Source organism: Diachasma alloeum, unplaced genomic scaffold (assembly GCF_001412515.2).
Source record: "Diachasma alloeum isolate Michigan unplaced genomic scaffold, Dall2.0 Dall_scaffold_00351, whole genome shotgun sequence".
NCBI lineage: Eukaryota > Metazoa > Arthropoda > Insecta > Hymenoptera > Braconidae > Diachasma > Diachasma alloeum.
Window position 1 is genome coordinate 348,665 of NW_021680490.1, and position 24,978 is coordinate 373,642.

The 24,978-nt window shown below is 38.5% G+C and overlaps 2 protein-coding genes across 2 annotated transcripts in view; one reads left to right on the forward strand and one right to left on the reverse strand.

Moving 5' to 3' along the window:
* Positions 1–11,557, forward strand: part of LOC107040970 (dystrophin, isoforms A/C/F/G/H) — a 332,601-nt gene extending 321,044 nt beyond the window's left edge. Inside the window, exons 31-35 of the mRNA XM_015261308.1 lie at positions 3,563–3,822; positions 5,076–6,738; positions 8,256–8,370; positions 8,690–8,797; positions 10,063–11,557. Of these exons, the coding sequence (XP_015116794.1) occupies positions 3,563–3,822; positions 5,076–6,738; positions 8,256–8,370; positions 8,690–8,797; positions 10,063–10,157 (2,241 nt within the window). The 3' untranslated portion in view covers positions 10,158–11,557. The remainder of the gene's footprint in view (positions 1–3,562; positions 3,823–5,075; positions 6,739–8,255; positions 8,371–8,689; positions 8,798–10,062) is intronic.
* A 648-nt stretch (positions 11,558–12,205) lies between these two features.
* Positions 12,206–24,949, reverse strand: LOC107040971 (bromodomain and WD repeat-containing protein 3). Its single transcript, XM_015261309.1, has 10 exons — positions 24,781–24,949; positions 24,621–24,679; positions 24,510–24,539; positions 24,249–24,308; positions 22,032–22,182; positions 17,898–20,935; positions 16,427–17,098; positions 15,688–15,850; positions 15,446–15,598; positions 12,206–14,730 (listed from the first exon to the last, which is right to left on the reverse strand). Exons 1-10 carry the CDS (start codon positions 24,830–24,832, stop codon positions 13,826–13,828), a joined length of 5,283 nt encoding a protein of 1,760 aa, XP_015116795.1. The 5' UTR covers positions 24,833–24,949; the 3' UTR covers positions 12,206–13,825.
* Between the last annotated feature and the right edge of the window lie 29 nt (positions 24,950–24,978).

The window sequence follows — 24,978 nt, forward strand, 5'->3', positions numbered from 1 at the left end:
CCCCCCCCCCCCCAATTGAATTGAAAGGTTCAATTGTCAAGCCAGTAATTTGTTCCGATAAATTGCACTTCGAAGTATCTAATTGTCGAGGAGACGACGTAGTTTAATGCAAGACTTCCACGATATCGAATGGCGCCAGACAATTAACTTGGTGAAATTCTACGAAGAAATCGTGTGGAGGAGTCACTCCTCCAGATACATGCAACGAGCCCAACTTTAATTGTACGATTAAAGAGCATTATAAATTACAGTGTCAGACTCCAACGGAGCGACAGAGTGAGAAAGAAGGCGAGACAGAGAGAGAGAGTCACCCGAAAAAGGTGATCACGTGTTACTCGAGCTTGAGCTTTTTTTGTCTTAAAATTTTTTGTGAGCGTGAGATTAAATTCATTACTGTCTTGATGGATGCAGTCAGACTGGGCCAATTAAATTTTCCATTCGCATATTTTCAATGGAATGAGGGACGCTGGGGTGAATGGAAAAGCTCTGTACAGAGATTCGAAAAAAAGCTTTCTTAATTCCCGCTTATGCCAGTGGTCAATTATTTCTAATTAACTGCAGCTTAATTGAGTAATTCGTTTATGTTTGATGGAGTTACTTGACAGAGGGGAAAATGAACAATTTTTTCCTTTTCATTTCGAAAAATCGTATTGCATCATAAATTCTCGGAATTAATAACGGAAATTCACGGATTTTACATCATCATTTAATGATGTGAAGGAATTAAAATCATTCAAGTGGGGTCGAATTTATGTTTCATTTGGAATTTTAATCGTATTCAGATTTCATCCTAAATTATTCGGGAGAGATTATTCACGTCAGGGATCGCCAAAATCACTTTAAACAAAAAAAAGAAAAAAAACTATTGTTATATTTTACTGAAAAAAATTATTACTATTTCAAATAATTGATTTTTCCCGGGTAAAATACAGAATTGATTTTTCACTTTTTTATTGAGGGGTAACAGAAGGCCATCGTTTCCTCGAAATATTCAAACAAATTTCCTGCTCAATTTCATTAATATTTTTTGAACCCAAAGCACGTTGATCTTCATCGTCACCTCCTGTAGATTAATGTGCTTCGATTTGTAAAAATATTGATAACTTGCGGCAAAAAATTTGTGCAAAAATTTGGAAAATTAGCGACATTCTGTTATCCCTTAAACCTACTGTCGGTGTCAAAAGTAGAGACCACTCGAAATAAACGTCTATAACTCGACGAAAAAAAAATCGTAAAAATATGGAACCAATTGCACTGTGTAATATAAGTATTTCACTCACCCAATACGAAGTTTCAAGTTTTTAATTTCATTAGTTTATTTATAATCGCTGTGAGAAGCCGAAAAACCCCTCGATTTTCAGGGTCCGTAAAAGTCGGCAAACTTTGAACTGCTACCACACGTACGAAATTTTTTTTTTTTAAATCGTCAATTTTTCCAGAGATTTGTTGAACCCTTGGAATGCCAAGGAGAGAAAAAAAAACTCAATATTGTAATAATTATTTATTCAATTAATATAAATGTCGACTGCGGCTATCTCATTCTAGAATTGCCGAATCGACCTGACAAAAACGATGCATTCTGAATTCAATGTAAAACACATTCGGTCAATATTTTTCTAATAAACAATCTCCGTTGATTTAAAAAAAAATCGAGAAAATTCGATTTCGGCAACGTCGCACAACGGGCAATTTCAGTTAATATGGGAAAAAATTGCCCGTCTGTAAGAAATAATTTTTTTTCTTCAGGAATTGTGGATATAAATAGTTTAAAAAAATATTATAATTTTCTAGACACTTGAATTGACGCATTCCAATTTTTTAGGATTTTTCCGCTCAGCCAGTCAATGGTAAGAAAAAAAAATCGACCTGCGGCGTTTCCCTCCTATGGTGACCAAACTAGGGTTAAGGAAAAAAATCTCTTTAATAATTCTTTCTAAAGAAAAGGCATGTGCAATATTTCGAATCGAAAATGAGAACGACCATGGCGAATATCTCGTGCAAATCATTTCACTAGCGAAGCGGTAAATCGGGTCAAGTCGATTTTGACTTTTGACTAGTTTTTGATGAATATCTCAGAATCTAAGGGACGTAGCAAAATTTTTCTCATTACCTTTTTTATAGCCCTCAATTGGCTCTACAAAAAGGCCGTAATAAAAAAGTTTCTGTTTCTTTTCGATTCCGAGATATTCGTCAAAAACTGGTCAATAGTCAAAATCGACTTAACGGGTTTACATCTTCGTTACTGATTTCCTCCCAGTCAGCCAACACTGTCGATGGGGTGATTATGAGGAAAAATAAAAAAGTGTATCATTGGCAAAGGGTTCTACCTGGACCCCCGCATACGCCTTTTGCATGTAGAATAGAGGTACTATCCTTCACGGGTTTTACTGTGCCCCATAAACCCCCGACCCTTATAATTAATCCTCTTACTACTGACGATGTACTGCCGACCTTTCGATGCTGTTGCTGTCAACGGTGGCACGACAGCAACCCATCGGTCCCTGTCGATCGTAGAACGTCAGTAGAGCGGATTTTGGCTGCCTGGGCTGTAATATGAGATGACAGGATTTTCATCGGCCGTATTGCTTTTTGCAATGAGAATGATTATAATCAATTAATTGAAAAAAAAATCAAATCTGACAAGAAAAAGGGCACAATGCAAGGGCATGGGTGGCGCTAGGGTGGCGCTTGTATTAACCCTCCTGAACTGGGTCGATCTCTTACGTCTCACTTGCACTGCAGTGGCGCCCTATAGGTTGAGTAGTTGGCGGTGGCGCGCCGCTCTACACGCCAGTTCAGGAGGGTTAAAAGGAGTTTACCGTAAACTAATTAAAGTTCACTAAAAATTTGAAAACAATTTTCAATTTTCAATCATTACCAAACAATTAATTCCAAAATGTCTGAATTTAATTTTTCAATTAATCGAAGAATCGTCACTCTTGCGAAAAAGATTGCTGATTGATAAAAAATTTGAAAAATTGAATAATTTGATTAACTAATTTAATATTTGAAATTTTTTTTGATTGATGATGAATTCAATAAAAATTAAAAAATTGAACAATACAGTCAACTGATTTTGTGTGAAATGAAATAATTCTATTTCTGCATTATGATTTTGCCTATCTCTGATTCACGTGAGCTTGTCAGTGTAGACATTCACTCAAAAACCTCGCAAAACGAAATTTCATCCATCTCTTTTTCCGTGAATAACAGAAATTGTGGATTTATGCTGGACAAGAGGTACTTTGTAGTGCGGTCTGAGAAGACTGCATAAAGGGAGCAATGGCCTTCTACCAGAGAATATTCACCGGTATTTCACTCGGATAATTTCGCTTCCTTCCCCCTAGCAGATTACCATCGCCTCCCACAATCTGTCGGGTGGAACGAAATTTTTCACCTCAATGACGATGTAAAGCTCCTCCTCAAAGGCAACCCCCCAAACATTCATTAAAATCCCAAATTCATAACTCGCCAAAACCGAAAAATGATGAATAAAAGGCGAAATTGATGAATGTGGTTTTTATAATTGTCCTCAATTCACGTCTCCCTTTTGATTTTCCAGAAAATGTGCGTTTTTCAAAAGGCACTGGAGGACCTCTCATCGAGAATGGCCGGGGCCGAGGCAATTCAGAGTGGCTGGCAGAGTCCCGCTGATGCATCAGAGGCGGGAGAAATGTTGGAGCAGTTGCAAAAGTTTGGCGACAGATTGGGACCCATTCAGAGAAACATCGAGGAAGCCAATGACCAAGCTAGTTTGTTTGCTTCGAGTAGTGTCATAGTATCTCATGCGCTATTAGCTAAACTCGAGGATCTCAATACAAGGTAATTTGAAACTCAGGACAGTTTTACGAGGGAACAGGGGTGAATTAGTTTCTATGAAACATGCCTCCTTTGATGACAAAATGCACGCATCAAAGCTGTTTCAACTTCAATGCATGAAAACACTGTGGTTTGTTTGTCAATGGAAGGATTGTATTTGTCGCGAGAATTATCTGTTGGGGAATACCTTTGGGATAAATACATAGGGGAGAATGGGGCAAAATGAAACAGTTGGGTAAAATGAAATATGAAGGAAAATGAAACAGCCAAAAAAACGACTGTTTGAATTATTTAGAAGTTTTGATGGGCGAAGATTTTGTCAATAGATTATTCGACTGAAATTCAGCAAGAAATTTTCTTTCTCCCCCTTCGGCCTTGCTCTGGACTTGGGAATTTGCTGTTTCATTTTCTTTTCAATTAATCCGTTGACAAAATCTTCTCCCGTCAAAACTTCTCGATAATTCTCTATTCTACTGAATGGAAAATTATTCTCACCAATACTCCCATGAATAAAAAACAAGTTGATGAAAAAAATTTTTTTAATTTGGCAAATGAATTTGGAAAATTCCTGTATTTTTTCTGTTGACTGAGAGTTTATTTATTTAATGTGTTAATGTAGATTTCCGTCAAGATCCTGATGAACCCAAATTAATTTAGCGAACCGTCTCACTATGACAATTTAATCAACGCCGCAATTATTTATCCAATATCCCTTAACCCCACGGACGAAAAAATTTAATAGAAAAACCTATTGAATTCGTTAGAAAATTCCATTGAATTTCTATTGAACTCTTCTATTAGTTTTTGGTTTATTGAAATGTTCAATAGAAAATATTCAGTAGAAAAAGTCAATAGAATTCAATTTTTCTATATAACTTATTAGAAAATATCTCAATAGAATACTATTGAGATATTTTCTATAGAATTTCCTCGGCTCAAATTTTCCAAGGTTTTTCGTTTGATTTTCTTGATGATAAGAAAAGAAAAATAGAATGAAAAAACTTGGAAAATTTGAGTCGAGCAAATTCTATAGAAAATATATGAAAAGAATAAGTTATATAAAAAAATCGAATTCTGTTGACTTCTTCTATTGAATGTTTTCTATTGAACATGTCAATAGAATCAGCCAAAAACTAATAGAAAGTTTAATATAAATTCAATGGAATTTTTTAACGAATTCGATAGGTTTTTCTATTAAATTTTTTCGTGCGTGCCTCTTATTATCAAAAAAATAATCCCTAACAATTTGCTCCCAGATGGAAAGTTTTGCAGTTAGCAGTGGACGATAGATACAAATTACTAAGTGGATACGGTAAAGATGGTAGCACTCCAGGTAGTCAGGCTTTCCTCGCTGGTAGCGTCGAGCCACCATGGGAGAGAGCCCTCACGCCAGCCAAAGTGCCTTACTACATAAATCACCAATTGGAGACAACCCACTGGGATCACCCGAAGATGATCGACCTGATGGCCTCCCTGGCAGACCTGAACGAGGTGCGTTTTTCCGCCTACAGAACAGCTATGAAGCTGCGAACAGTCCAGAAGAGGCTGTGCCTGGACATGCTGAGTCTCTCAACAGCCCTCGAGCACTTTGACTCGCACGGTTTGCGCGCCCAGAACGACAAGCTCATCGATATACCCGACATGATAACAGTGCTGACTTCCTTATACGAAGTCATAGCTGCCGACAATCCAACGCAGGTGTCCGTTCCCCTGTGCATCGATCTCGCCATAAACTGGCTTCTCAACGTTTACGACAGCCAGAGAACCGGCCAGATCCGCGTTCTCTCCTTCAAAGTTGGTTTGGTGTTGTTGTGCAAGGGTCACCTCGAGGAGAAGTACAGATACCTGTTCCGGCTGATAGCCGACCCCAACAGGCTTGTCGACCAGCGTAAACTGGGTCTCCTCCTCCACGACTGCATCCAGGTACCCAGGCAACTGGGTGAAGTAGCTGCCTTCGGGGGCTCCAACATCGAGCCGAGTGTTCGCTCTTGCTTCGAGAAAGCTGGCAAGGACAAGAACGAGATAGAAGCTGTTCATTTTCTCAGCTGGCTGCAGCAGGAGCCCCAGAGCATGGTCTGGCTGCCAGTGCTGCACAGACTGGCAGCAGCGGAGAGTGCCAAACACCAGGCAAAATGCAATATCTGCAAGGAGTACCCGATCGTTGGCTTCAGGTACAGGTGCCTCAAGTGCTTCAACTTCGACATGTGTCAGAGCTGCTTCTTCTCGGGGAGAAAAGCCAAGAATCACAAGTTGACGCATCCTATGCAGGAGTACTGCACAGCGACGACTTCTGGGGAAGATGTGAGGGACTTCACGAGAGCGTTGAGGAATAAATTCAAGTCGAAGAGGTATTTCAAGAAGCATCCGAGGGTTGGGTATCTCCCGGTGCAGACTGTGCTCGAGGGAGACGCTCTCGAGAGTCCAGCACCGTCGCCTCAGCACAGCACTTTGAGCCAGGACATGCATTCCAGGCTGGAGATGTATGCCTCGAGACTCGCTGAGGTTGAGCTCTCCAGGACTAGGAGCAATTCAACGCCTGACAGCGATGATGAGCATCAGCTTATTGCGCATTATTGTCATAGCTTGAATGGCAGTGACAACATCAATGCACCCAGGAGTCCGGTGCAGGTGATGGCTGCCATCGATGCCGAGCAGAGGGAGGAACTCGAGGCCATGATCAGGGAACTGGAGGAGGAGAATGCCACACTCCAAGCTGAGTATGAGAGACTCAGATCGAAACAGACGCCTGGGTCGACGCCTGAGGATGGACATGGCAGACAGCCGGACTGTGATATGATTGCTGAGGCCAAGTTACTTAGGCAGCACAAGGGGAGGCTCGAGGCACGCATGCAGATTCTTGAGGATCATAATCGGCAATTAGAGGCACAGCTGCAACGGCTCAGGCAACTCCTTGAAGAGGTGAGTTTATGGGTTCATTTTTGGGAGTAGGGGGCTAGCCTAGGCCTTCTGCTCGCTTCGCTCGCCATGCCCCATAGGACCTCATGACCTTATTCTGACCATTGTGACCCTTATTTTGACCCTTAATTTTGGAGTCTCAATTTCGAGCACCAAATTTTCATCACCAAAATTCGATTTGGATTTTTACAATATAGAGAGATATTGAGACCCTTATTTTGGATCTTTAATCTGACCCTCATTATAACCCTCGTGAACTTTATTTTGACCCTGTTTTCGACACTCATGTCCCTTGTTTAAATCCTTAATCTGACCCTTTTTACCCTCATTTGGACTCTTTATCTGACCCTTGTGGCCCTTAATTTGACCCGTGTGTGACCCGTTTCTATCACCAGAAGTCGATTTGGATTTTTATAATATGTTTTGGAGATTTTCGTGGGGAGGGGTTTAAGAAAGAATCTCAAAGAGCTTTGTGTATTGTTTAGTGCTCTCATTAATTTTAAGTTTGACTCCACTGCTTCATTAATGATTTAAAAAGCGGAAACGGGATATTATCTCGATACTGAGAGGGCTCAGGAAAAAATGGCGGGAGATGGTTTTCAGAGAGGATTCTCAGAGTTACGAGGAAGGTCGCTTGAAAAAATGTTTACCCAGTTCCCTCATTATGGAGGTGATTTATTATTTAAGAAACGGCCCGTTTGACGATAAATTAATGATCTGAAGAACTGAAAAATGTTGTTATTTCGATAATGAATGAATCTATAGTCAGGTCAAATTGTCAGGAGGTATTTACTGCCCGAAATTATCTCTGCTATTGAAATTATATTTAGAGCGTCTATTCTTGAGTTCCTCCATTATGAAGATAATTTATTATTCAACAAATATTGTATTTAAAACATCGTAACTAAAACATGAAATTATCTCAATGAATTCATTTATTGAAGAATTCACACACACGCACGAAAAAAGTTAATAGAAAAACCTATCGAATTCGTTAGAAAATTCTATTGAATGTCTATTAAACTTTCTATTAATTTTTAACTGATTCTATTGACATGTTCAATAGAAAACTTGCAATAGAAAAAGTCAACAGAATTCGATTTTTCTATATAACTTATTCTATTCATATATTTTCTATAGAATTTGCTCGACTCAAATTTTCCAAGTTTTTTTTATTCTATTTTTCTTTTGTTTTCATCAAGAAAATCAAACGAAAAAACTTGGTAAATTTGAACTGAAGAAATTCTATAGAAAATATCTCAATAGAATAAGTTATATAGAAAAATTGAATTCTATTGACGTTTCCTCGGCCAAAAACTAACAAAACAGTTCAATAGAAATTCAATAGAATTTTTCAACGAATTCGATAGTTTTTTCTATTAAATTTTTTCGTAAGTGCAAGAAAATTCTTTACATTATTTATTTATTCTTTATTGAGAGAATTTCATAATAATAAATGTCCCATTTCCCTTCGCCCCTGAATTAACTTTTCAAAAGATTGAAAAATGACGTTATTACAGCCGAACGCATCCTCTCCATCTAAAACTGGTACCCTCCAGACAAGAAGTGTCACAGCCTCGCAATTAGCGACCGACTCACCGGCCAAAGTCAATGGACACTATCACGACACGTCAGGTACAAATTTCATAATTTTCCCAAGCCCTCAATTTTTATCTGCATGCATAATCATGGGGATATTATAAGAATCATTCCGGTGCCTCTGCTTCATTTATCAATTTTATATGCCCCCATTATCGTTTCATGCTCGAGGATTGATTCGGCAATTAGCATTAAAAAATACTTTGGTTTAATGCTGCTTTCGATTACTCATTGTTATTAATGAAATATCTGTTTGCATTACATTTCGTCGATGGCTGTTTATACTTGCCAATTTTATAATATAATGCCTCTCGGCGATAGTTTATTCATAATACGAATTAATGGGTGAGTTCAGGTGGAGGAGGCGCGGGTGAGGGACGCGTTAGCAGTTTAGAAAGACCACCGCCACCACCGCATTCCCACAACGTTGCCCATAATGTGGGTAATCTTTTGCATATGGCAGGTTCGTCTTTTCATCATCATTATAACGATCAAGTCATTAACTGCATGAATCATTTATGGTACTAACTATTTTCCATTCTTTATTGTGGGCTATACCTATTGTAGGATGGATGTAAAAGGTGAGAAACTGTTCTTGAGGGTTTTATTAACTCAATAAATCAGGAAAATTCAGAGCTGGGTGAAATATGCGAAATATTCATGAGTCTGTTGTTACGAAGGCTTTAGAAATGGCGACTAAACATGTTCGAAATTGTTGAGTCCAAGAAATGTCATTTTTAATGCATAGTTTATCAGAATATCGTATCATCGATCGATTGAAAATTTATAATTTGATGGAAGGCTCAATGGAAGGTGTAAATTTCAGTTCAAGTATTCTATAAATAATAATAAAAATAATGAAAATTCAGGAATTTCATCACATTTAGTATTCTTGAAATTTCTATTGATTGAAAAATCATCGTTATTTTGTACCGAATATTCATTTTTTTGTCGAGAATTTACCTAAGTTAGGGAGTTTTTGTCATTCCGCTGCTCAAAAATTTCAAATTTCATAAGAAATTGCCTCGTAAATGGAATTCAATGCAGCTTTCCAGAAAATTACTACTAAACTGTCCATGGAATTACAATTTCTCTTTACCAGCGTGTGACGAACATTATTTGAGTATTCAACTTCTTCATTGAACCAGTGGAATGAAACGGGCAATATTTTATCATTTATTCTGATGTTTCGAAATGGCAAATATCTATTTCATTTCTGTTTCACAGTCAATATTGTTGAAACCTCCCAAGCGATGAAATATTATTCGAAATATTCATGACTTTCTGCTACTATAAAGTCATCATACGTGACAATTTGAATAGCATTCAACATAGTTCGATGGAAAAAAACCACTTCATGTGAATCATTGATCATAATCTCTTGAAATATATCTATTTTGTCGTTTGAAAATGATTTTTTCTTCAAAATAAATTTAACTTTTAGTTCAAAAAATTGATAAAGTAAATATATTGTGATAAACATTATCAAAATAATGAAATAAAAAGACAAAAAAAATTTCAATAGTATAGCAAATATGTAATTAATTCAAGTCTCAGAAGAATTAAAAAATAGTATTATTCGAAACAACAAACTCAAGCCACAATTTCCATTTGATTTTTCTGAAATAATCCCCAGCCCTGAAAAAATTGAATTCTCCATTTACCCCTGAGAATATGAAAAATAAACCTTTCGAGAACTCCAATAACATTCTTTACTAATTTTTCCAGGGGACTTGGGCAAAGTCGTTGGTGAACTAGTGACAGTGATGACGGAGGACACCCCAAGGACCAACGGTCAGCGCGCCCCTCCAGCTTTCAAATGAATAAAATTAAACACATCAATACGAAACGCATATCTTTGAACTCAACATACCACAGGTTGTTCCAAAAAACACGATAAAAAGAATATAAAACGATACTGTTTAATGCTTAAGTTGTAATGAGACCTGTTAACCAAATAATTCATCCAGATAACTCAGTCGAATAGTCAGCGAGAGAGGGAGAGAGAGTGGAAATCGAAGTGAAAACATTTAAGGAGTTTAGATAAAACTTAGTGTTACTGATAAAATGACCAAGAATGATAATCTGACTGAAACGCATATCAGAGACACGAAATCTTGAAAACGAAAAATATAATGAACTTCTCAGAGTAATGCAGGGTCAGGGAATCCCACCCAACTTTTACAATGGTAATTTTTTGAATATTTTATAAGTTTTTGATATTTGGCCATTGTATAGCTGACACGATAACTAATTAATTGGCAATTAAGATTCCCTGCATCAGTAAAACACGAAAAAAAGCAATTCGAGAGATGATGGACAAGAGATGTTTTAATGATACGTATTGACTCGTCATATCACGAAAAAAAATTAATGATTTAATGATGGAAAAATCATAATTGTTATGCTTGCTAGATAAACTATACTAAAATGTAACGGTTACAAATATTATAAATGAAAAGAAGTGAAACAAATACTAACAGTGCATGCAAGAAAAGCAATGTATCAAATTACGTATTCGATATAGATGGTAAGAATGCGTTGCGTTTTAATACCCATTCTGTTCACTGCCACTGGCGCTTCCTCGACGTAAAAAAGTTGATGAGTATTATCCCTCATAAATCATAACCGAGCAGAGACATGAAAATTTTGTAGTCATAAAAATCTTTATTAAATAGCTGAAACACCGTGGGAGGCACTGTTTTTGTTCAAGATAAATCAATGGAAACATTGCATTTTGTAATATGTGACACCGACATGATCAATTGTTTATTGAATTCCATTAATTTAGTTATTATATTTTACGAGAAACTAATGCAATCTCTACGTCGAGGATACATAAGGCTTTTTTCTAATGAACATAAAGGACATGAGAAAATATACGAGCCAGTCGTTTCTACATATCACGACTATTAACGAGGGACAAATGAAATATCAATTCGATCAAGTAATGACGTAATTTATTAATTACTAGGGTGTAGAGATGAAGCTAGTTGATACGATTTTCATTTCATATTTTTGTTTTTTTTAAGGACGAACATCAATTATTGTAGGTGATTCATTTAGAATTTTTTTAATCGTTTTTAATTCTACCAAATGTTATGTATATTTAAAGATATATTGATACCTACTTAATTTACATAATGTAGACTGTATCCTCATATCATGTAATAAAGTTGTCTAGAAATTCTGTCATGATTAAAATTGACATGACCAAAAAGAATTATTCATTTTAATTTCACCTCTTTACCCTGATTATTTTTTTTTTTCGTTTTTTTTCAATATTGAAAGTTGAACATCAGGGTTCTGATTGAAGCCCTAGTTGAACGTAGACTTCCGAAAACTTTGCAAAGATTTTATTATTTAATCTTTAAAGCCCTCAAATTAATTCTCCATCTTCAACTGTTGGAAAATATTTTTGAAGTGGAAAGAATTTGATAACGGTATTTGAGACATAAAAATCCAATTAAAATAGCAATTATGCACTGCCATTTAAGTTTTCGAGACAATTATAAATTAAATGTTTGAAAAAATCTGCAATAAAAAATTAGAAAGTCTGGTTTCCGACAGAAATCTATAAAATATTGGAAAAATTCAAACTGTCCAATACCACGATATCCTCATAAATATTTTATGAAATCTATTTTCCACCCTAAACATCATTTTTAGAGATCGTAAAAAATTACGTTCATACTCAAGGGTTTACCAGAAATTGGTCATATATCAGAAAATAAGATTGTGAAATGTTTAAAACCTTTCATAAAAAGAAAAAGTTTTTTATTTGATGAGCAAATTTGTCACACCCGGAAATGTTTCGAGAGAAAATGATATATTCCAAAATTGTTGAAGGTAAAAAATCACTCACTCGATATCAAACGTTACCATTGGATATTTATTGATATTAATGAAATATTAATATTAATTCTACATTACAATAACGCCACAATACACTATCTCCACTCGTATCTTATTCAATCAACGATCCAGTATTCTATCTCCTTAATTCAGTAAATCTAATCGAATAATCAGTAATCACACAGTAAATAAAGATCAACTATTCCACTGAAACCACGATACAATGTCTGATCAGACAATTTTTATGCTCTACCCCTGGCTCCCTCACCTCCATCGAACCCACCTAAAATTATGTTTTGTCTCATTTGTATTATAAAAAATATGCATTGAGGAGTTGACTCAATAATTTAACCATTACCACCTAATTATCGTAATCTTATGTCTAATATCACAATGGCTTGAGACAGTCAAGACTTCAAACAACAGTGGACAGACGTTGCTCTTCACTCAAATTACATTATTACCTAAATTACAAGTAATATGCATTGACGTTTAATGCCAATAGAAAATCGAAAATTCGCGACGATGATTTTCAATTAAAAAAACTCGAGATAGATAAATTGACAATAGAACGGAAATTATTTAAAAACCTATATTGAGAATTATTGATTGGTGGCAAAGGCACTGCCTTATTTTGAACTCGATAGAAATTTGAAACATCATCATATAAATAAGCAATCACACGATTTCAAAAAACATCAAATACATATTTCTAATTATGAAAATGAGGTATTGATCATCAACTTTGCAAATAAATGTCTAGACTCCGGTATTCACCAATCTCATCAATGATTACATTTTCTGTTAACAATTGTACGTAGTGTATACCGCTGATTAACACCCTCAGTAGTATTTACAGTACATGTGTGCAGTGTCAATCGATTAATTAGTGATAATGTCCTCCATTTTTGACCTTATAATTTACCAGAAAGGTGAACGCAGAATAACGAGATAACCAGAAGAATTGAATGAAAAATACAAAATTAGTAATTTCATTAAGTTGCCCCAGGTACATTAATAATCGTTGAATTGCCGTTTAACCAAGAGTTCCCCATAATTGGCAGTGATTAATTGAAAGTCACCAGCATTCACCCACAATGTAAACCGACAGAACAAAATCATAAAAAATCAAGCATTGAAAATGGCTAATTAATCACGACATAATGATGACTGAAATCAAAATTACCAATTCACTGAATACAAAATTAAATAAATCAATCAACTAAGGAGTCCCCCAAAATTCTCAAGTACAATCTCCGCCACAAAACCGACACAATTCAGTAGCGAAGTGATAAAACAATTCAAGTCGACTTAGCTCTTAGCTAAGTTTTCGATTAGTATCTCCGATTTCAAGGGAAATAGCGAAGTTTTCGTAATAACCTTTTTTGTAGATCGAATTGCGAGCTACGAAAAAGGTTATAACAACAATTTTTCTATCTGCCTTAGATTTCCAGATATTCATAGAAAACTGACCAATAGCCAAAATCAACAGAGATTAATCCTCGAATTTAAACCCCCCCCCATTTAACTAAAAGAAAAATAACAACGAAAGATGAATAAATTTTGTGACAATTACTTGATTTAGGACTTTGGCCACGTATCATACAGGTAACGTAATTATTTAAATAAAAGGCCGTTAAGGTGATTCAAGTAGAAAAGCACGTGCCCTAGGTGTCAACTTGCGCACGCGTCCCCTACTGCTTATACTAACACCAGGCTCTGGTGTACTCTCATCACTCTCCTCATTGTAATAACGTCTTTTAATCTTACGCCTATTTCTAACAGGTGCTGTACCACTGTCATCACTCTCCTCATTGTATCTAGGTCGTTTAACAGTTCTTCTTGTGTGTGAAATCACCTCGTCAGGTTCAGAATCATCACTGAGGCCAGTGTGAATTTTCTTCTGCGGCCTGTGATTTCTCAGGCGATTGTTCGTTAGTTCAGAGTCATTGCTGTTGGATTCCTGGGGTGTCTCGAGGGTGTCCTCCCTCTGGGCACCGTAGCCAGTGCTCCCTGATGAGCCCTCGTCACTCTCGTCCTCGTCCGACACCGATCGAGGCACTCGCTGCTGGATTGGAGGCATTTTTCGGGATCTCGTTGTGTTCCTCTGGATCACCTCCTCCTCACTCTCCTCTTCCTCGGAATTCTCAGGCTCCAGCATGTGCTCCTCCTCGTCGTCGTCGTCCTCTTCCTCGTCCTCTTCGTCGTCATCCTGGGGGACGTACTTGGGCTTTGGTCGATTCACTGTTCGTGGGTTTTTACTGTTTTTAGCGCGATTTTTACGAGACTGTTTGCCACGACCACTTGGTTTGTAACTGTCACCGGAATCACTGCCCACGTCGTCGTCACTTGTTGTTTGTTTGCGAGTTCTTTTGCGGCGCGCTGGCGCACTGTCACTCGATTCACTCTCCAGGGAGGCCTCGGATTCCGAGACTTCACTGTCACTTGCTTGGGATTTCTTCGGCGTGTTTCGGGTGTTTCGACGCGTTGGACGAGATGTCGAGGGCGCTTTCACGTGGCCATTGGTCATCCTCGAGGGGCCTGGGACATGAGAAAGAATTTTTTAGGAAATTTGATTGGGGGAAGGTTTGAGAATTATTTAATTGTGAAATTGGGAAATGTAAACAGCGGAGTTTTTTTTTAATATCTCGGTCTTTAAGGGTAATTGTAAAATTACATGGGATCTTTTTTTGTACAAGACTGTAATTGTAACAATCATAATTGAAAATCTCAAAATTAAGAAGATTTGATCGATAACTTGGTGTAGTAATTCAGCAAGAATTATTGATAAATATTTGTGAGTCAGGAGGAGATATAGCAACATTTTTATAATGCCTTTTTCAAAAATTAAACTGATATTGAAAAAAAACGAAAAATTAATGAACCATTTAGCGCAATAAATCTGCAATCAGTTTTTGAAAAATATTTCGGTATTGAAGATTTTGCTCAATAGTTAAAGCCTTTAGAAAAGATTTCCTTTTCCCTCAAATCCCAAGATGTTTTCAAGAGTAACAAAAAAAGAAAATGAAACGAATCAAATAAATTTGTCAATGTCAAATTCTTGATGAATATCTCTGAATTTAAAAGAAGTGATGATATTATTCACTGAATATTTTTAAAAAAGTCATTGTCCTCTGCAAGAATGATCTTTGCAAAAAAACTCTATATAATTTCGAAATATTCATAAATAACTTCTCTTCAAATGAAATTGACTCATTAGAATTGTTTCACCACTGAATCATCTTCTGATAATCACCTGGATCATCAAAGTTCTGGGCCCTCTTCTTCGGTGACACAGGTAATTTAACCTCCTCCTCCTCCTCCTCATCATCATCAGAGTCCTCATCATTGGCATTATTGACATCCTCCTCATCATCATCACTGCTGTCTTCAATCGCCTTCGAAGGCCCTGAATAGATCGAATTCAAAGATGATTCAATACAAATCTCTGAAGAGCAGAACCTATCTATTTCCTCCACAAGAGAAAAGTAAACCTACCTGCTCCATTCGTTAATCTAGTTTTCACCGCCCTGGGCTGAGTCGCCGTTGTACTTTTTGGTCTAGCATTCTCACTCCGTCTTTTAGCTGATTTCCAGTTGTTGAGGATTTTCTTCATTTGAGCGTCGAATAAATTCGATAATCTCAGCGTCATAGCGTAGATCTTGAACAAAAGCATCAAAAATCAATTTAAAAAACTCATTTACATCATCAACAATTTCCTAAAAATCCCGCCAGGGTCTTCTTTAATTTATTTTATTGACATATTCTCTGCGAAAATTCTTCAGCCTAAATTGTCAATTTTCTGTCTTTTTTCAATGAGAGAAAAAACAGCATCGAATAGAGCAGAAAAGTTATGTCGATCAAATTCTACAAAAAAAAACTTTCAATAGAATAAGTTTTATATAAAAATAAAATTCTATCCATTTTTTCTATGAAATAGTTTCTATTGAATATTTTCTCTTCGGCGAGTGATTATAGATGGTCTTAACATGTAAATACTATAAATACCTTTATATTGCAAAGTGAAACCCTTTTATTCACCTCTATATGAAATTTATAATCTTATTTAACAGAAGAAGAATGTTAGTTAACAGATGAAAAGTTTGGTGCAGATGGGAAACAAAGAAAACTTTTGTACCATCAAAGAAATAAATGAATTGAATTGAAATTGAATATTTTCTCTTTGAAAAAAATTAGAAGAATGCGTGGAATTGAATAATAATCAATATCAACTCACCCTCGATCGTTTATTCGTATTATAATTTTTACTATTCGTAAAAATCAACCTCATATCCTTCGCAAACTCCTGAGGAGTTTCATAGTTCCCCCCGAGTAAATCCTCTTTAACGGTCCTCAAGTCCATGGGAGTATCAATGATCTGATGATAATCGGGATGCTCCATGGTGTCCACAGGCTCCCGGAAAGGAATGGAATCCTCGCACTGCCAAAGTGCCTCCAACAGCTGCCTGCAAGCCACCTTCCAATCGACACAGACCTCCTGCTGAGACCTCAAGTTCCTGCTGGACCTGGTCCTGTGTCTGCTGGTGGAAGGCATATTGTGATCCTCAACGTCGACCTCAGAGTCTGAAGAATGATACGTGTCAGCGAGCTGATGATAGACAGCAGGAACATCGATTTCCGCTGTCGCTTTGATAATCTTCAGACACAAATCAGTCACGATCCTGGCAGCTTTGACAATCTGACTGTGAGGCTCGTTAAACTGTTCAGCATTAGTTGCCAGATACCTCACGTCAAACTGAGCTGACGTTATCCTCCTGTAGAAATGATTCTCCAGCCTCGCTTTAATCGTGCTGAGATCGATGGGATACTCCACGAAAAACGCATAAGTGGGATAAATGTTGAGGTCCACAGGTGTTATAAAATGCTCAGCAATGGCCAGAGTCATCACCTGCAGGAATTTAAAAGAAAAATCAATTTGTCGCATCTTGAAATTAAATGATTGATCATTTATTTCGATATTTTTCATAACTAATTTATCAACAATCCATTTTCCATTGTAAAAATCATTTGTTCGAAATCTTAACAAATGTATTCATGTTCAGAATTTTACTAGAAATCAATTTCATACCTAAAAAATAAGGTTTCAGGAAGTTTAAACAATCATTCAAAAACGAATGTTTGAAAAAATAATAATTGTGTTTAAAGTGTTATTTGATAAATCCTGTTTTTTTTTCAAATTTTTCCCACGCAATTTAATCATTTAACAAATCATCATCAATTCATCATTTGACAAATTTGATCATTTAAAATGGTTGAATCTATAGTGTCACCTGTACCAAACTGTAAAAAATACCTGGCTATCCTTAAAATCAAATTATATAATAATATCAAGCAACTTTAATATTTATATAGGCTTTCAATATCGCGTAAAAAAAATCGAATCAATAAATAAATTAACTAAAACTATTTTAATTTAACTCTTTAAATATTTAATTCAATGAATTTGATCACCAAAACGGAAAAGGAAATATTTTAATGAGACATAAAAACTGAGCGACTTAATATAACATTCAAAGATCTGTCAATTGTAAAATTCTTTGAAACTCGTATTAAACATCCAATTGGATTAAATCCATTAAACACAATCTTTTTTATTAAAAAAAAAAACAATAAACCAAATTTTAGAATAACCCTGAGTGAAATTATTTGCAACTCAGGAGTATCATTAATACGATGCAACAACCCACCTGATCAATTCCCCTGGCAATTCTCCTGCAAGTGGCCTCCCTGTCCCCCATGGGCCACTCCTCCACCTGTGGCTGGTACAAGGTCGCCTGAATCTCCTCAGGCAGCACTGGAACAGCCCCCCCAATCTCAGTCGGCAGTCGCTCCTCATCAATAGGTTCCAAATCCCACGGACTCATCCTCTCAAACTCTCCATTGTCCCACCTCACTCTGAAGCACATAAAATAAGACTCCGGAAAATCATCGTCAGAGGGCTCCATGGACTCGATCTGCCCCATCCACCAGCCGTCATCAATCATGCACCTGAACCTGTCGCCCTCCGACCATTTCCGCTGCAGAGCATTGTCGAACGTCTGCCTGAGGACCAAGAAGTCCAGGACATCTGCCATATCGTGGTATTTGATAGTGAAGTTTTCCCCAGTTAGACTCCCGTCCTCGTCCATCAGGGCGAGTTTAAGACAGCACAACCTGGGAGGACGAATCTCGTATTTAATCCCCACGACCTTGACTAACTCCTGGGGTCGAAGGTTGACCTTGTTCCAGGGCTCGCACTTCGCTCCCAGTTCATAAACCTTTTTGTTTCTGACAGCGTCGAGGTAGAGGCTGTGGCCCTGCCTAAAATACACTATTTCGTCTCCCATCTGGGGGTAGTAAGGCGCCTTCCTGGGGATGACTTCAGTCAGCCACTCAGAAGGTCTGTAAGCCTCTGGAACCTCTGATACCCCATTAGGTAGATGAATGACTTTTTTCCTAGGACGCTGGGACCTCCGCACCTCCGAGTCCGTTGGAGGCGTTGGCGATCTTTTCTTCTGAACGGGTTTCCTTTTGCTCCTTTTAGGGGGCTCTAGGTTGACCCCATGTTCAGCAATCCAGTCTGAGTAGACACTGCTGGTGTCTGAAGAGGTGTCTGAGCAGAGATCAGCCTCGTCAGCGCTGGAGTCATTGCTATTACTACTCATCGAGCTGTTGCTGTTACCATTATCCTCATCAGACTCGTCCTCCCTTTCCCCTCGAGTGGCCCTGGTCCTGTACCCATGCCTGATCCCTCGATTTCTCTTTCTAGTATTAGTCCTGTTATTCGGACTCTCCTCGATCTCAATGGGATTGGGAGGCCTCCTCTTCATCTCTCTCCTCCAATTGTCGAGCTCCAGATCAGCCATCCCCTGGAGCTGTTTCATCTGCGTCACCTTGATCGCTGGGTTCAATGGCTGCGCCAGAATGGGCTTGTTCCAGGGGGTGGTATTGTCCCTCTGCCAGTTGCCACTGCTCTGTCTCACCCCCTCGACGTCCCCATCACGTCGAAGCCCCGGACGACTTCCCCTGGGACTCGCTATTCCCACTGCCCTCAACTGCTCCCCCTGATGCTCATGCTCATCGTCATTCTCCACTCCAATGATATTCTGCCTCTGTGCCAGTGCCTCGATCAATCTGTCGATATCAGAACGAGGTAGTTGATTAGGAAGACCTTCGATCACCTCCTGCATTCCCCCAGCTCCAACAGCAATATTTGGGACCAACTGTTCACCTCGACAATTCTCTCTACCTGGCACCAGACGTTGCAGTGCTGGGGGATAGGGATTGCCATCGACATCCACCAGGAACGGTGGAGGCATCAAGTGTGGAGCTGTCTGTGTCTGCTCGTCCAGCACGTAATTATTATTATCACGAATCAACGGTCGATAATCAGTATGAAAGAACAACTCCTTCGGGATTTTCTTCAATTTATCACTGACATTGCCAAAACCGTACATCAACAGGTGCCCATGGGAGTCTGTTGCTGCCAGCATTGTGCCATCTGGTGACCACTTAGCATCGAAGACAGCCCCATTACCCTGTCCCTCGATGAAATTCTGAAAAACAGCTATTGGTTCGGGATTCAGTACATCCCAGATTATCAATTGCCCATCGTGACCAGCACTCAGGATTATTTTTGGATCTATTGGATGGGATTCCAGGACGAATACTTCGTCCTTATGAGCACGAAGGACTTTGACTAATTCACCAGTTTTTGCGTTCCAGACTTTCAGGGAGAAATCACTGACAGCTGTGATGACCCATTCGTCACTCGAGTCCCAGCTGACCATCGTTACTTTAGCCTTTTTGTTGGAGTCCTCCTCGGTTTCTGGCTCGTTGGGGAGTCTGGTCGTCATGAGAAGGCGTTTGTGCTGCCACTGCTGCTGCTCAAAGTGCCAGACATTGGCCGTGCCGTCCTTGGACCCTGAGATGAAATTGAGACCCATGTGGGCCCACTGGATGCTGTCGACAGTGTCTGTGTGGGACTCAACCTCGAGGACTCGTCTGGGGCCTTCGTCACCAAGCATTGCGTAGACTCTGACGTGGTGGTCGGCTGATCCTGCTGCCATGAAGGCTCCACCAGGGCTGAATGAGGCGCAGATCATCTGGGCCTGTCCAGGTCGCATCTTCTCGTGGTATTGAATTGGCTTTGGTTGGAATACTGCTCGCTCGTGTCTCTCCTTCGTGTACGACCAGAATGCCACTGATCCATCGGTGCTTGTGGACACTAGGTAGTAAACACCGTTGCATTTTATGGGACAGAAGTTGACGGAAGTGATCATGCCAGAGTGACCAGAGAGCACTGCCACTGGGGACATTGTCTGAAAGCACCAGACTCTTAGGATTTTGTCAAGACTTCCAGCTGCCAGCAGGGAGTTGTCGAAGTTGACGGCTATGTCCATTATCTCGGCTGAAGCGCCTCTGAAGGTCGCCAGGAGTCGACCGTCCATTGAACTCCAGACTTTTACCAGCAAATCGTCGGCACCGGTTATCACGTACTTGCCGGTTCTGTCGTAGAGGACGCAGTAGACGGCTGAGAGGTGACCCAGAGTGTGTCTGTAGAGCTGCATTTTGGAGTAGAATTTTGTGGGAATCGCCTCACGCCGGCTCAGTGGCCCCGAGTTCTCGCGACCCTGGAGAGCGCGGACTATGTTGTGGGTGAGGAGCGAACTGGAAGGCTCGAGGAGGGGCTGACCTCCCAGGCGACTGGAGTAAGCGGTGATCCCTCGGTAGTGGTTCAAAAGGTCTGCAACAACATGCGGAGATTTTGGTAGATTGGTAAACTTTTTTGGAAGCAAATTCCGGTTCACTTTTTGGAAATCTTCATCACTACATGCATCATTGGCTAGTGATTTATACATATTATTTTTTATCATGTATTCATTTATTCACTAGGGGGCTACGCCCCCTGCTCGCTCCACTCGCCAATCCCCATGTGACATATGACCCTCATGATCCTTATTCTGATCCTCGTGACCCTCATTTTAACCTTGATTAAACCCCTCGTGGCCCTTACTTTGACACTTGATTTTGGAGTCTTAATTTCATGGACCAAATTTTCATCACCAGAAGTCCATTTGGATTTTTATAATGCAGAAAAAATACATGGAGGCCCTTGTTTTGACCCTTAATTTCTGACTTCGATGACCCTTATTTGGATCTTTAATCTGACTTTTGTGATACTTATTTGGATCCTTAATCTGACCCTTATAACCCTCGTGACCCTTGTTTTGACCTTAGTGACCGTTAATTTCTGACCCTTGGTTTTTGTCCCTCATGACCCTTACTCTGACCCTTGTGACCCTTAATCTGATCCTTGTGGCCCTTGTGACTTTTAATCTGATCCATATGACCCTTAATAAGACCTTTAATTTGATGCTTGTGACCCTTGTTCTGACCCTCATGACCCTTATTCTGCCCTGGTGATCCTTACTCCAACCCTCGAGAGCCTTATTTTCACCCACATGACCTTTATTCTGATTCTCATGACTCTTACTTTGACCCTCGTAAGCTTTATTTTGATACCCATGGCCCTTATTTTGACCCCGATGACCCTTATTCTGACCCTCATGACTCTTACTCCGACCCTATTTTTTAATAGAGGATATTTTAGTGCCACTGAAATTTCAAGGAATGTCGGCAATGAAAATTTAACATTCTATGTAAAATCTCCGGAAATTGTAGATTTGAGTTCAAGTATTCTATAGAAATCAATAGAAATAGCGAAAATTCACGTCAATATTTTCTTAAATTTTGAATTGATGGAATATGTGCCTGCTGCTTAAAAATGTGGAATTTCCTTGAATTTCTATTAGAGTTAGATTTTTATTTTGGGGACTCACCTTCTTTTGTGCGGAGGATCGACTGTCTCCCAGCCCCCAGAAGAGATACAGCACCAGGTACACATGGTGGCACTTCTTTCTCCAGTATTGGACCGATTCTTGCACATACTTGCAGCAAGTGGTTTCTACTTATGTGTGGATATTTTCTCTCCTGTTGAAGTGACATAATATGACGCAATGAAACAATGTCATTTCTTGACATTAAATCAATTGAAATGGATTTGAATGATGAAAGAATTCTGAGATGAAGTGTTAGTTACTGAATTTTGCTAATGTTGGTATTTTTACTAGTCTTGATAATGAGAAAATTCAAGAGAAAAAGTTAAAAGGCCTTTTGACATTCTCTCCTAACATAACTAATTCTCAAAATAATCTGCGATTTGTCACATTATTCGTGAAAATGAGTTGAATTTCTAATAAATATCTTCAATCCATCAGGAATAATGAAATTTTTGTGCAGACTTCTTTCGTAGATCTTACCTCGCTCTATAAAAAAAAAAATAGAAATTTTTTGCTATTTTTCGGAATTTCTGATATATTTCCCAAAAATCCATCTCCAATGAGGGCCAAGCTTTTTCCTTCGCATTTCCAAAACAATGCCATCTTTCAAGACAAAATCAATTAAGTGGATCAAGATTAAATCCGTTAAAAGAGCTGTCAAAAAAATTTTCCTAATTCGACCAAATTAAGACGTATATTCCCAAAAGTTGAAATACAATGCAAATACAATTGCATCTCTTTATTACACAACTTCAAAAAAAATCTAGAAACCTGTTCGCCACATTAAAAACCCAAAAATTAGGCCCCATCTCCATTGAAAGCCGAGCCTCTTTCTTCAAATTTCCAAAAAATGCCATTTTTCAAGATTAATTCAATTAACGAAGCTTTAAAAAAAATCATATTTCTCCCAATTTCATCATTTTATTACACAACTTGACTATTAAATAACTATTATTCACCTCTCCAGGGCCCAGGTCCTCATTCTTCCAATTTCCAACCCAAAATAAATCCCAAAAAATCTAGAAAACTTCCCGTCACATTACAACCAACAAATTATTAGTCAATCTTCTAATACAAGCCAAGGCTTCTCGTTCACATTGCCAATAGAATGCCATTTTCCAAGATTAAAGTAGCTCTATCCTTCGGCCGGACTACGCTGTACATTTGGATATTTACAGTTTTTTAATTTTTCAGCAAAATTGCATGGAAAAAATTTGAAAAAATTCATACCCAGTCAGTATTATCTAAATTAAATTTCGCAAAATACTGATAACTTTTCCCTCTTATAAATAAATAATAAAACTTGTTTGCGAAACCGTGGATTATTTTTTATGAAGTCTCAAAAAAATTCTTGATTTTTTCACATCTAATGAAAAAAAAAAGATTTTAATTTTTGATTACAATAGGAATATTGATTTTCACATAAGACACTGGATTAAATTCTGATTTTTAAAAATTTCTTCTTTGAAAAACCAAAACGATAATTAAATTGAGAAAAAAATTAGAATTCCGAATCTAATCGAGTTTTCCGCAATTTTTTTGCAGTTTTCAATAATCTTTGAATTTACCGTAAGGGTAGAGCTACTTTAAATTGATTGAAAATTTTTTCCAAAAACAAATTTCCAATGTCTTCCAAATTCAGATATATTCCCCACAAGTTGAAATACAACTCAACTACAATTCCACCACTTTATCATCCAACTTCCCCATTGAATTATTACTATTCCCCTCTCCAGGCCTCTTCCAACCCAAAATAAACCCTCTAAAAAAATCCAAAACCCTTCCCGCCACATTACAAACCCAAAAAGTAGTCCCCCTTCCCCCAATGATAGCCGAGCCTCTGTCGTTCAACCAATCCGCGTCCTCCCTGGCGCAACACATGTCCCAGCATTCTGAATTCGCCTCACCTCCAGATCCCCAATCCCCCACCGCCAGATGTCACGATAAAACCGAAGAGCCCACGAGGGGAAACGAGTGAAATAGTACGGTTGTAAGCACTCGAGAAAGAAGAGGGGGAAAAGAGAGGATTGAAACGTTGGCAGTCACCCCAGGGGTGGATTTCAGGCTCGCTCGATAACTAATAAACAAAGGCTCGATTCCTCCCAGCCCTGAGCCCCAGACCTCGTCCCTGGGCCCAAAAAAATCGCACAAAATGCAAGAATGCACTCGTTGCAATGCCCGCCCCAAAAATTACCAAAATCGTAAAAATGGACTTACCAACTCTGCAAACCCCTGATTATGCGAATTTCCCTCCCAATCGAGTCTCCGGGGCAATATCTGTCGAGAAAACAGCAAAAAAACAAATTTTCAAAAAACTAAAAAATCGAGAAAAAATTTTTTTTTGACATTTGTCGTTAACATTGAGGTCAGTAGCCCCTTGAATCTAATGTTTTGACAAGCAGAAACCACGTGCAAACCATGTGGAGCCACTAGTTATGTAGTGCTCCCCGGTAAAACGTCAACCAGTAATGGTCTTACCTTGGCTCGCTCCAATTCCCGCTTGAGGACCTGCACATTACACAATAATTCATCAATCGAGTGTTAAAAAATAGCAGACGCAGTAGTGAATGCAACTGTCAATAAACTCACCTCGGCAGTGTCTCTGAGGGGTCCAGCCTCGAGAAATTTAGCAATCAGATAGTAAAGTTCTGAAATAAAGAACGCTCGGTTAAGACACAACTCGCATGCTCACTGGGGCACCCATGTTTTCATCACTTCAGCTTTTCTCACAACTCGATAACCGTATTACCTGGCTCAATGACAGATTCACTCGTTCCTATTTGGCTCTCCATCGTCAGCATTGGAGAGGAATTAATTTTTTTAGGCTCGGTACACTCGATGTTTTTTAATTGTTATTTGGCTTTTTTTTACGGGTCATAGCGCGGTATTAAAATTTACGGTATTCTTTTGGCCTGTGAGTAGTGGGCTATCGACCGCAGCACGCACA

What these genes read in the sequence shown, in the direction of transcription:
- LOC107040971 (XM_015261309.1), bottom strand. Translation starts at nt 24,832, where the DNA reads ATGCTGACGATGGAGAGCCAAATAGGAACGAGTGAATCTGTCATTGAG. An exon ending in CCCTCAGAGACACTGCCGAG is followed by an intron (nt 24,540 to 24,620) that starts GTGAGTTTATTG and finishes TGTAATGTGCAG; the next exon opens with GTCCTCAAGCGGGAATTGGA. An exon ending in TAGATTAACGAATGGAGCAG is followed by an intron (nt 15,599 to 15,687) that starts GTAGGTTTACTT and finishes CGATCTATTCAG; the next exon opens with GGCCTTCGAAGGCGATTGAA.